The sequence below is a fragment of the Kryptolebias marmoratus genome, linkage group LG21, assembly GCF_001649575.2.
Source record: "Kryptolebias marmoratus isolate JLee-2015 linkage group LG21, ASM164957v2, whole genome shotgun sequence".
In the NCBI taxonomy this organism is placed as follows: Eukaryota; Metazoa; Chordata; class Actinopteri; order Cyprinodontiformes; family Rivulidae; genus Kryptolebias; species Kryptolebias marmoratus.
Window position 1 is genome coordinate 2743068 of NC_051450.1, and position 12123 is coordinate 2755190.

The 12123-nt window shown below is 36.7% G+C and overlaps 1 protein-coding gene across 1 annotated transcript in view; it reads left to right on the forward strand.

The window, feature by feature from the left end:
- Positions 1 to 5521: 5521 nt before the first annotated feature.
- The window catches only part of LOC112449991 (armadillo repeat-containing protein 4), a 36109-nt gene continuing 29507 nt past the window's right edge, over positions 5522 to 12123 (forward strand). Inside the window, exons 1-7 of the mRNA XM_037973321.1 lie at positions 5522 to 5600; positions 6817 to 7064; positions 7710 to 7867; positions 8475 to 8682; positions 8849 to 8955; positions 9443 to 9579; positions 10702 to 10818. Of these exons, the coding sequence (XP_037829249.1) occupies positions 6841 to 7064; positions 7710 to 7867; positions 8475 to 8682; positions 8849 to 8955; positions 9443 to 9579; positions 10702 to 10818 (951 nt within the window). The 5' untranslated portion in view covers positions 5522 to 5600; positions 6817 to 6840. The remainder of the gene's footprint in view (positions 5601 to 6816; positions 7065 to 7709; positions 7868 to 8474; positions 8683 to 8848; positions 8956 to 9442; positions 9580 to 10701; positions 10819 to 12123) is intronic.

Genomic DNA, 12123 nt, shown 5'->3' on the forward strand with positions numbered 1-12123 from the left:
CAAACCATGAAGCACTAAACCTTTGCCAGGAAACAGTTTTATACTCTAGTGTGATGACTTTTGAAAATTGGAGGTGATTGTAAAGAAGTACAGCATGAGGTTAAAAGAAAAATGAGAGAAGAAAGGCAAATCCAATGGTGAAAAGTGTCAAAGAAAGGAGCTCCGGGCCTCGTTAAGTAAAGGCAGCCGAGCCGAAGGGATTCCTCCAGGCAGACACTCGAAGCCTGCATGTCATGTCTTAGCAAGTGTTGATGGTGGACAGTGTTGCTGCAGATGCCTGGGGAGTTTTTAGGCTTTTGGCTGAAGACAATAGTTCCTAATGAGTGATGGTCCACAAGACTGATTTAAATCCAGTAAGAGGTAGTGAAAGTGGAGAACTCTTTGCATTAACTAAAGCCTTCTGAAGGTGAGAAATAGCCTCAGTTCAAAGTCTGTCTGGATGATGCTGACTGTTCTCTCACCCTCTTCAGTCTACGCAGCAGGACTCACACAAAATTAAAACATATTGATTAATCCTCAGAGATTAGTGGTCAGACTGAAATGTTAGCATTGGAAAATCAGAGTCTGTATTTTAGTCTGTTGAAAACCTTTAGAGAAATTCACTTTTTTTTCTAAATTCTGAAACTTCAAAGATTTCAGAAGTATCCTCTCTCAGTGACAGCTACTCTACCTAAAACAACTACTGTTTGGGATTAATAGTTTGTTTATAGCAACTATGTAAGACTCACGCTACGACTCTTTGAATTCTGTGTCCTGCTGAATGAAGAAATGAAAGACTACATCTCCCCAATGATTGAGGTCCTTTAAAATATTATGTTCTTGTATGAAAGAACATGTTGAAAACAAAACATGGAGACAATGTTCATTTTATCTTTGTTGTCTGATCCAAATAAAAAAAATGAGTTAAAAATATTTTGTTCAGTTTTGAAATCTACAACTCTTTGGCAGGAACACACACACACACACACACACACACACACACACACACACACACTGATGTTTCTTGAAAGAAAGATGTGTGATTACACTTTGGCACTTCAGCTGTTTTTAGGTTGAATGCATTTTTCTTTTGACTGCTTCCAGTTTTTATGCAAAGCTTAGCTAATCAGTCCTTTTGCTCAGCTACTTCTTGATCATGACAGACCAGAGCAACACCCTCATTAGTGTGGACAAGGCCCCAATCTATCGATTCATCTCCCACTCACAGATATCTGAACTCCTTCACTTGGGGCAGAGGTTCACTCCCAATCTGGAGAGCATCCCACCTTTTTCTGGATGAGAATCATGGCTTCAGACTTAGAGGAGCTGACTCTCATCCAAACTGCTTCACTCTCGACTGTGAACCGCCCCATCACACTGAAAGTTAGGGCAGACACCATCGGAACCACATCATCTTTGAAAAGCACAAACAAGAGCGTATTTCATAATATGTAAAAACAGATTTGAATGGATGCATTAAAGCAAAATGAGAAGGACAATATTCTCTTATTTGATTTGACAGAAAATACTGCTTTATTGTACTGGTTAAAATTTAAACCAGGGGTGGGCAATCCTGGTCCTGGAGGGCCACTATCCTGCATGTTTTACTTGTTTCCCTGCTCCAACACACCTGATTTGAATCAATGGGTGATTAACAGGCTTCTACACAACATGAAGAGGTGAGTTAACCATTTTATTAGGTCTCAAGATCTCAGATAGCATCTTCATTATTGACAGGAGGACAGAGAAGCAGCACTTATCTAACTTTTACCACTTTAACCTCTTTATTGTCCCACCAGCTGCCTTCCCATCTTCTATTCAATGTCTGTCTTCATTTTTCCTACACATTTTTTCATAAAAGCTGGGCAATCTATACCACATTCTACATACCTCCCCTCCATATTCTATCTCCCTTTCCATTCTTCCCATTTGTTCTGACACAGAAAAGAGAAAGAACAGAGAACTTTTGGTGAGGTCTTGGAGAAGATATGAAGCAAAAATGAAAGCACGTTAGTAGTAACAAATGTGAGAGTGCCAAATGTTGAAATGCCACCTTTTCAAAATATTATTCATGCTCAGAGATGAAGTGGTAGAGACAGGGGAATAAGAATTGGAACGGATGATGAGTAGAACAGGAGGAAGATTTGTGTTTTTATTTAGGTACTGTTAGAAAGAGCTGCTTCCTGCAGGAGAGGAGAAACAACCTGTCAGGCAGAGGAGATTTTACCAGTTCAAATATTATTAGAAGCATATATCTAGGACCAATATATCCTCACATCTAGCTCCATGTGGTTGGGGAAATGTTTTTGCCCATGTGTGTGGGTTTGTTTATCTGTGGTTTTGGGCAAATATCTCGTAAAATAATGGATGGATTTTAATTAAACTCTTGCAAAGTAACTATTAGATAAACATCTACAACTGGATAACTTTTGAAGTTAATTCACTTTTTAAGTTTAAGAGACAGCATGAAGACCAAGAAACTCTCCAAACAAGAGTCAAAGTTGTGGAGAAATACAAATCAGGGTTGGGTTATGAACAACAACAACAAAAAAAAACGAAACGTGGAACATCCTGCAAAACTCCAATAAATTCATTATTAGAAAATGAAAAGATTAAACCACCACAGCAAACCTGCCAAAATAGGGTTGTCCACCAAAACTCATGGACCAGGCAAGGCATTAATCAAAGAAGCAACAAAAACAAACAAACAAACAAACAAAAAAAGAAAGAAAGAAAGATAACTCCAATGAAGCTGGGTTCTTCTGCAGAGATGGTAGTGTCTGTTCATAGTACCACTATGAGCTGCACAGAGCTGGGCTTTAACACATTTAACACATGTAACATATTGTAAATGTTATATGCATCACAGGACTGAAATTATTGCAACATAATGCATAATTTTATCACATTTTGACCCACATACAAAAATTGTTAAAATACTCTAACACATGTAGTGTTGCAGTGCTGTAAAAGAAAGTTGCACATCAGATCTTTAAGCTTTATGTCAGTCATGAGTCACTTCATGTTGAATCTCCACTGTTGGTGGAGTAAAACTGTGGAACAGTCTGAGTGTGGAACTTAAGGAATGTACAAACATAAAACAAATTAAAGGAGAGGTAGCTATAAAAATATTATTTTCAAGAGATATAATGATACTGAGTAAGGAGATGTTTGGCTGGATATATATGTGCGTACATGTGTGTATGTATATATTTATGCGTGTGTGCATATACACTGTATGTAGATGTACATTTATGTTTATAATATATTTTTGGTATTTAATTTATTTTAGTAGTTAAGCATATTATTGTTTTTATCTTTATGAAATTGTGACTTAGAATAAGGAAAAAGAAGAATTTATTATTATTTTTAATAAGCTTTGGAGAAGGGTGGGATTAAATAAGTTTTTTACTTCTTCCCATTCCTTTTCAAATATGTTAAATTTTGTAAAAATTTTTGTTATTACTTTTTATTATATTGTTTTGTTAATTTTTTTGTTATTACTTTTATTTTCTTTTTTGTTTTGTTATGTATACATGTTTGAAATAATAAAAAAAGAAAAAATCTTAAAACCACTTGGGCCTTATTCTTCTTGCCTAAAAACAGAGTTTCAGTAAAGAGAACACAGTCTTTGGGTGATTGAGCCACAGCTTCTTACTGAAGTGCCTACAACATTTTAGTTTCTTAAACTTATGAGTCAGTGAGACATCTCACAGGTACTCACAACAATAAGTACCACTTTCATCCTCTCCTGCCACAAAGCCATGAACCACTCTGAACTAGACTTGCGTGGAAGCTGTAAAAAGTCTAAGCTCCTTGGATGATGTGAAGCAATGTGTAAAATAATGCAGGAGATCTGCTCTCCATCCAAACCAGAAAGTGAAGCAGTAGTCTGTGCACCTCCTCATCATTGCTCCTGCTACTCACACACTGCTTTGGCATGTGTTTAATCTGAGTGTTAATGGAGTGTTGGACACACTGTAATAAATAAAATCATGATGTTCATGTGTGAAGAAGCCAGACTGCAGTACCTTTCTGTGTGTGTCATCAAGCATGTTTCCAATCTGTTTAATCAGTGCCTGAACTCATGCAGAGGAGAAATAATGTGGAGAGAGGGTTGTGTTTATTATGCTTTATTTCATTTTAGTCACAGAATATCTGAGAAAGAGCAGGTGCTTCTGAGCTTGTTGCATGTTTGTTTTACTTTATAAAAGACCCAGGCTGGAGAGATCAGTGCATTTAACCTCCCTTTAACAAACAACTATTAGGTTGGCTAATAAGACTTGGGTTAGACATATAAGACCCTCATTTATTCTGCTTTTTCTGCTCTGTTTTCACCCAGTCTATAATCCATTTTTTTAAACATAGATTTACACACTTTAATTCAGAGTGTGACCTCACTCTTGTGTGCTTGAGCTCCATTTACTTTCAGTCACACCACACTAACCTTAACTCCAGAACTCTTTCTGCACATTTGTAATGTGACTTAATTTAAATACGATCCCATCTCTGTTTAAATTAAAAAAAAAAAAAACTTAGAAAAGTAGAAAAACTCACAAATTAGCTTCTCTGACAACAAAATCAAGGAGAATTTAGCTCAGTAGAGTAAAGGAGCTACTACCTCTCCTACTCTAGAGGGGTGATAGATTTAGGTTCAAATCATCTTATGCCTTAATAATTTTAGAGATAAAGTAGTTTCACCTGCGTCGCCTTTGTGACGTCTTACTAATCAGATATAACAGACAGAAGAAAGGCCTTGTCAGTTTACTCTTGTAAAAGAAGTACTTTCAGTTTAATTTCTGTTTTAAGTTGTTTTAACCTACAAAAATGTTCAGATGACACAGCCATCGTTGGGCTTTTGACAAAGAGTACAGGGAGGTCATCACCAATTCTGTTGATTGGTGTGGCAGAAACCATCTCCAGATGAACACCAGCAAGACAAAGCATGACTGACTCAAGTGAACCAGATCCCTTTAATGAGTGACTGAACCCGAGTCTGTAAAGTAGACGAAATTCACCACCTCTTTCAGTGCTTTCGTCTCAATGCTAAGTCTGACCAGTAGTATTGAAACTGAGCTGATGACTGCTCCCTCTGTCTTCCACCTTTCACTTTTTAAATTTACATTCCCAGCTGAAAGAGCTTCGGTCCTCCAAAATGAGCTCAGGTAGTGACTGTCAAAGGCAAGCATGCAGGATTTTTTATTACTGTGGCTTTTTGATTTAGTATTTTTGAGACTTTACTTAGATGGTAACTAGATTACTAGAAAAGCCTCTAAAATTACATTTTTCTTTTTTAAAGGGTTTAACTTTTTAAACGCTAATTTAGATGTTTTGTTAGATAGTAAAAAAAAGAAGCAATGAAATAAATAATTGAGAAACACTGTGTGTGTGTGTGCATACTGGTTTATGTACTTGTTTAAATATCAACTCTTTTAGTTTTATTATTTTTATAATTTTAAAGAAAAAGATGGTGAGCTTTGACAACTCGCTTGCCGTTGTTGACTGTATCATAGCAACAGGACGGGGGCGTGGCATCGTGCTCCTTGCATGGTTTCCATGGATACCGTTGATTAGCACCAACCGGCAGAAGTTCAGTAGCTTAAAAAGAGACTGGACTGACGGTAAGGTTGCTACTAAATTTATTTAAATTCGTGTATTCATCATGAAGGAGTACATTTTATGTTTCTCAGAGACGCAGTTGTTTTCAGGGTCACCTTTTAGCTTGGTTAGCTTTTGTTTCTTCCTGTGTTCCAACGTCCGGAACGTAAACCGAGCTGTCTCCATATTTCAGTTCCAACGTCGGTGGTTCCAGCACAACAGCTACCTGGTGTTCGATTTTTGTAACGTTCCTTAAACCTCCTCTCCAGAACATACACACTTTGTACAACAACGTTGCTGCTACGTTGTTAAAAACGTAACTACTAGTTTTCTTTATTAACAGTTTTAAAATTAACCCATTTAATTTAAAAATTAATGCTCTTTAGGTTAAACAAACAGAGCATTTGTAACTACATTCCAGAAAAAAACTATGTAATTTAGCAAATGTGTAAATAATACTTTCAGCAAACTATTGAATTATTTAACCAAAAGATCTAGTAGATTGTCACTGAAAAACTATCTGTATGTTTCCTGTGATATATGTGCCTGCAGTATGAGAACATCCCAGTAATAATGTTGCTGTGAGAAGCTGACACTGTAGTTATTTTGTCTGTAGTAGACAATGCTAATTAAATATAGTGATACAGTTAACTAAGCTACAGTACTTTCTGTAAATAAGTCAAACTTTACAGTACAGATTAAATAATAAGGTTGAAATTAAGAGACGATAACTCACAAATTTATCAGTGAATGTCACATTTTATTTAGAAAAATCTATATGTGGGTGCTTGTTGACATAATGTTATAGCCTTTTCATTCTTTATTCAACTCTGTCTATTAAAGTTGGGAATAAATACATTATTGGAAGAGTACACACTCACTCCCATCATAATCTATGATGTGACTTTTATCAAAGGTCTGAAGCAGACTGTATACCTTCAAAGTGTTTATGTTGTGTGTGTGTAGTAGCAAATGTTTATATTTTTTACACTCTTTAGAAATTTGAATGTTAAATTGTTACAAAAATCCAGTTCTTCAGTTAATATTATCTGGAAATATAACAGATCTGAAAAAAGTGGTTAAAATGAAGTAACTTTCTGAAATTTAGTTGGCTGATTGCAAAAAAAGTGAGAAAATACATATAAGTAGAGATTGTAGAGAAGTTGTGTCTGCACAGTTTTTCCGCTGTTGATGACCTGAAACGACACAGTTTAATACAGATTTGTTTGTCTTGTTCAGTTTTAGAATATCTCAGGAGGAGCTATGGGGCAGACACTGACCAGAGCAGCTCAGTGGACCACATCTACCTCTGGCTCTGGAAAACTTGAGTCCACATCGGTGAATGAGTCCTTGTTGAAAGAAATTCTGGGCTTTGTGGAGGACTTCAGCTCCAAACACCCAGAGGAGGCAGCGCTTTTATTTGAGGAGCCACTTCAGTGGAGCACCACTTTAGAGGGATCTGATTTCAAAACAGGATATGACATCAGGTTGGTCTGATATTAAGACAACATGCAGCTGGGGTCTTGGCCCTCTCATTATCATGTGTCTGAGCAACGCAGACTGTCAAAAGGTGTCACAAGATACTTTGCTTTGGCTTTGCTTTAAAGAGGAGGCTGCAAATGATTTGTTTTCCACTTTCAGTAAGACGAAGACTGCCCCTTTTTATTTGATCAGATTTTTTAGTCTACTTTCATTGCCATGAAACATGGAGCACCAAACCAAAAAAATACAAGACATAATTTCCTTTGTGGGTGGAGCAGTGGTAAGCACCATCACCTCACAGGTCTCAGGTTTGCCTCCGGGCCTTTTTGGGTGGAGTTTGCATGTTCTCTCTGTGAACAAGTGTGTTTTCTCTGAGTACTCCGCTTTCCTCAAACAGACTAAACACATGCATGTAAGGGTAATTGGTAACTCTAAATTGTCCCTTGGTGTGAGTGAGAGAGTGAATGGATTGAATGGTTTGTCTCTATGAGTCCCTGTGGTGGACTTGCAACCTGTCCAGGGTGTCCCCTGCCCCTCACACAAGGACTTCTGGAGATAGGCACCAGCTCCCCGTGACACAGAAAGGAGAAAAGAAAATGATTGGATGGATGTAATGTAATAACAAGTGATGATACTTTTTTCCCACTCAGAGACTCAGCTGTACAGTCCCATGAAAAGGACGGAGAAGGGCAGCCGTTGTTGCAGCTCGCTCCTCCTGATGTTTCTGTACGCAGCTTCAGCCAGCTCTCTCAGCTACTTCATCTCGCAGAGGATAGGAAACTGAAAGAGCTTCAAACATGTCTAGAAGGTAACTGTGATCAGATTTAAATCTCATTTGAACCCGAAGCTACCAGCATACAGTGCCTTGCAAAAGTATTCACCCCCTGGATGTTTTCTGCTTTTATTGCTGTCATGATTACTATAAAATGGCCTTCTTTACAAAAAAATATTAAAACAAAACCTTCAGTGTCAATGTGAAACTAAATTTCCATAGAGTAATACCAATTAAATAAAACTGTATTTGATGAAAAAAGTAATTTCATAAATATTCACCACCTTTAAACTCAGAGAAAAGCTGATTGAAAATTATAAGTCAGAGAATGTGCCTCCATAACCCACTGATTCAGTTTGTTTTCCTCTTTGTTGCTCTCTGCAAACATCCTGTCATGCTGCCAATGGCAATTCTTTACAGATAAATATTTGTTTCTTAATGATAGCATCCACAGTATTTGAGAGACAAATATAGAAGAAATGTGCTAAAGCCCATTTTTTACTTGTAAATTTAGAATGTTAAACTGTGAAAAGAGCATGTGAAGACAAAAACATTGGGCTTTAAAAGCCAAAGGTGTTTGTAGTGAACATAAAAAAATCTTTTTGCCTTTGAGTCACTAAAACTAATTGTTTGTGTTATTCAGAAAATAGAGATCCTGTGGCCAAGATTCTTGGTCCAAGCTTCGCTGCTCACTTGAAGAGAGAAGGTGCCCGTCCTGAAGTTTTAAGCCCTGAAGAGAAAATGACACAAGACGATTCAGCCACAGACTCAAACACCAAAATCAAGCTGCTTGCCCTGATTCAAAACGCAGACAAACAGATCCTCAGCAAGCTTGTTGAGGAAATAACAAAGTGGGTACCACTCTCATCTCCTCATCTTCCATCAGAGTGCCTGTTTATCCTCCTGTCCTCTTTCTGACTAATCCCAGCAGATCTTCTGAGACATGAGATTCCTTCTGATAGAAACAGGCAGCACGACTGAATCCAACTGGATGTTTGTTCTCTTGTTTTATTTTAGACAAGCTGAGCTCAACCCCACTGCAGTGAAAGATGAGGTGGAGTTGTTGAAGCAGAGGTGCACTGAAGGAGAAAAGAAGCTGTTGAAGTCACTGCGATACACATCAGGTTTGAATTATCTCCACATTTCACTGATGAATCTAATGCTGGATCATCCAAAACATCAAAATTCAGTATTCTGAGGCCACAACCAACATGGAAATCATTATATCTGTCAGATTCTAGTTTACAGTCATTAGTCTGCAGATGTTATTTGCTTCCCTGTACTGTTTGTGGAGCTCCAACAAATCTGCAGCAGCATCTACAGGCCTTCCTCATCCTCCTGTTTTCAACTTGCTTCAACACCTTCTTTAAGAAAAAAACCCTCTCTAAATGAAGTTTAAAACATGGTGGTGTGACTGTATGCCTAACTTTCTTAATGTATGATTTAAAATTTGTTTCAACCCTGAAGTCATAGTTCAGATCTGTTCTTCTGAAAGATTTATTTTATTTTATTAAACAAACCAAACAGACAGTAAAGTACTTTTCTGTTATTGTTTTTGTTGAATTTCTATACTCAGTGTTGTGACATTTTCCTTTTTGTTCATTTTTTCAGATTTTGAATTTTCAAATGGTTGTCGATCTCCTCTTTGGAGACAGGCCCTGGGTGAGATGTGTTACCTTGTTATTGAGCCGTGTGACTGTGAGACCCTCTACATCACCTGCAGCATTGCTGGGGTCTTTCTTAATGGGGTAAGACGAGAAAGAAGAAGAGCTGTTGATGAGATTAACTCCAACAAAGGTCAATATAATACTGCTCATATTTTTATGATCATGAAGGTCAAATTGTTTTAAATCAGATAAGTTCAGATTAAGGTGATCATTAAAGGCAGTGTTGGGATAATTTTGAAAAACTTAATCTCAGGATCATATTTGATGTTAGCATGTAAGTTTTATTTACCAAAAACTGTTTGCAGCTGCTAATATCTGAATGTTTTCTCTTTTTTAACCTGGAAATATATTCTCAACAGAAGTGTTGTCAGGGCATTTTACAGAGAGAGACAATTCATGTTCCGTTATATCTTAAATACAGTCCACTATGATCCAGATAAAATCCCTTCTATATACAGTTCAGTTCAGTATAATAGTATTTATAAAATGTCAATTTGTAAACAGTTGTCAGGCTTTCTTTTGTGAGTATATAAATTTGCTCCACATACAAGAAAACATGCAGGTGATGTTTAAAATGTCATTCCAAAATTTGAATAATCAGAGTAGACAGAACTGATCGCAAAAGTTGAAAACTTTAACATGCAAAGCAACTGGCAATATGTAGTCCTTTAAAGAGTGTAACTTTCATTTAATAAAAATAGTGTTTCCTCTGGTTAGGCAGCGTTTGTGTGTGATGTCCTGACTGGGTGGGACATTATCTATAGTAACCTCTGTAGACAGTAATGAGGACAGGAGAGGAAAGATGTGTCTTTTCATCCAGTGCAGCAGATCTTCAATGTGAAGGAACTAGGTACATAAAGGATATTTATATAATTGACTTCCATATGAGCTTCTGAATACTTTCTGAAATCTCTGAACCTGCTTGTGGACATTTGTAATAAGGACTCTTAGTGCTGCAGCATTATAAAGTGGCTGACGATCACTAGTTTCTGTCTGAAACAGGTTAGAGCAAAGTGATAGAAACCCAATCTTCAACCAATGACACTGACGCAGGAATTCTTCAGGCTAATTTAGCAGTTTACATTGTTTTACATTTCCTCTGAGGCTGCATGGAGTTGATCTGACTATTCCAGCTGAAACATGACAGAATATATTTTTTGTTTTTTTAATTAACAAAGTTTAGTTTTTCCTCTGTTTTCACAGGGCAGAACACAGGAGGCAGATGAGAGTGGTTATGAGCAAACAAGTGATGTTTATGAAGATCTAGTGACCCTTCTGAGGAGCAGATCTCCACATTTTGCAGACAACATTAACAATCAGGTACAGAGGAACACAAGTAGGAACAACTACAATCAATGCATTAAGACCTTGTTTTAGCCTAAAATTTGACTTTCAGAGCTGTTGAAATGCCTCTTTGTCTCATGAAGACGCTCCTTTCCTCCGAAGCTTTGATTTGATCCCTGCTGCTGCGTGACTCACTTCAGGAACAGAGTTGGGATTGTGTAATCAGCACTTGTGCTTTTCCACTCCAGTGAGCTAGTGTCTGGTTGTCACTCTGATGAAACATTTCTGAACAGACCTCCTCCATGTTCCAAAATTAAACCAGGGGAGTCTCATACTGGCCATCACACACCTCCATACACACACACACACTTCCAGACATTGAAATTGTTTGGTAGTGCTATTTCCTGTTGTAGTAATTTGATGACAAAATAAATGGTCTCAGTAATGGACTCCATCTGCTCAGAAAAATCTGTTACTCATTTAGATATATGATTTTATTTATTTATTTTTATCTCATTGATCTGTTGGAAAATGTAGCATCATTACAAGCTCTGCAGATTCTTTAAGTGTATTTAATGATCATCTCCTGGTTTGTTTGGGTCTCAGCTCCATTTCTTATTAAATGTAAAGGTGTTAAGAATATAAAAAAAATAGCCCTTGTTTCTTATGATATAATAAAATAAATATAAAATATAAACATTAATTCATTTAAATTAACTTTACATCAAAATTAAAGAAAAAAAAACTAACAAAAGTATTATTTAACTAATGTGAAAATTATTTCAAGGTAAATATCCAAAACTTAACAATAAAGAGAAATTCTACATTACATTTAATAAATGTCAACTAGGCCCCAAATGTTCTTGTAGTTTCAACTACATTAATTTGAATGAAGAACAGTGATGAACATTTGAAACGATCACTAAAGTCAGCAGAAATCAGAGGGTGGCTGAAAAACAAAAACAATTCTTTGAAAATGGTTTGGCACAAAGACTGAACTGAAAATGAATCAAAAAGCAACAAGTTTTGAAAGAAAATCCCCCCAAACTCTTTAAAAAGTCTGGACAAATTAATCTTTGAGAACATTATCAAAACTTACAAGATATTCTGGATCTTTAGAAGATGGTTAGGTGCCATCGTTAGTTGCTATAGATTTCAGTAAACCGATGAGCGGAGCCAGACTGAACCATCACAAAAAACATTTGCGCTTTCATGTTTTATGAGTTCTGTGTGAAGATTGTTGGTAAAAATGTGAACTGACTAAAACTGACAACAGCAGTAAAATGGCTGTAAATGAGTATGTGGAGGCACAAATCATTGTAAGGATCTCTGTTTTGAATT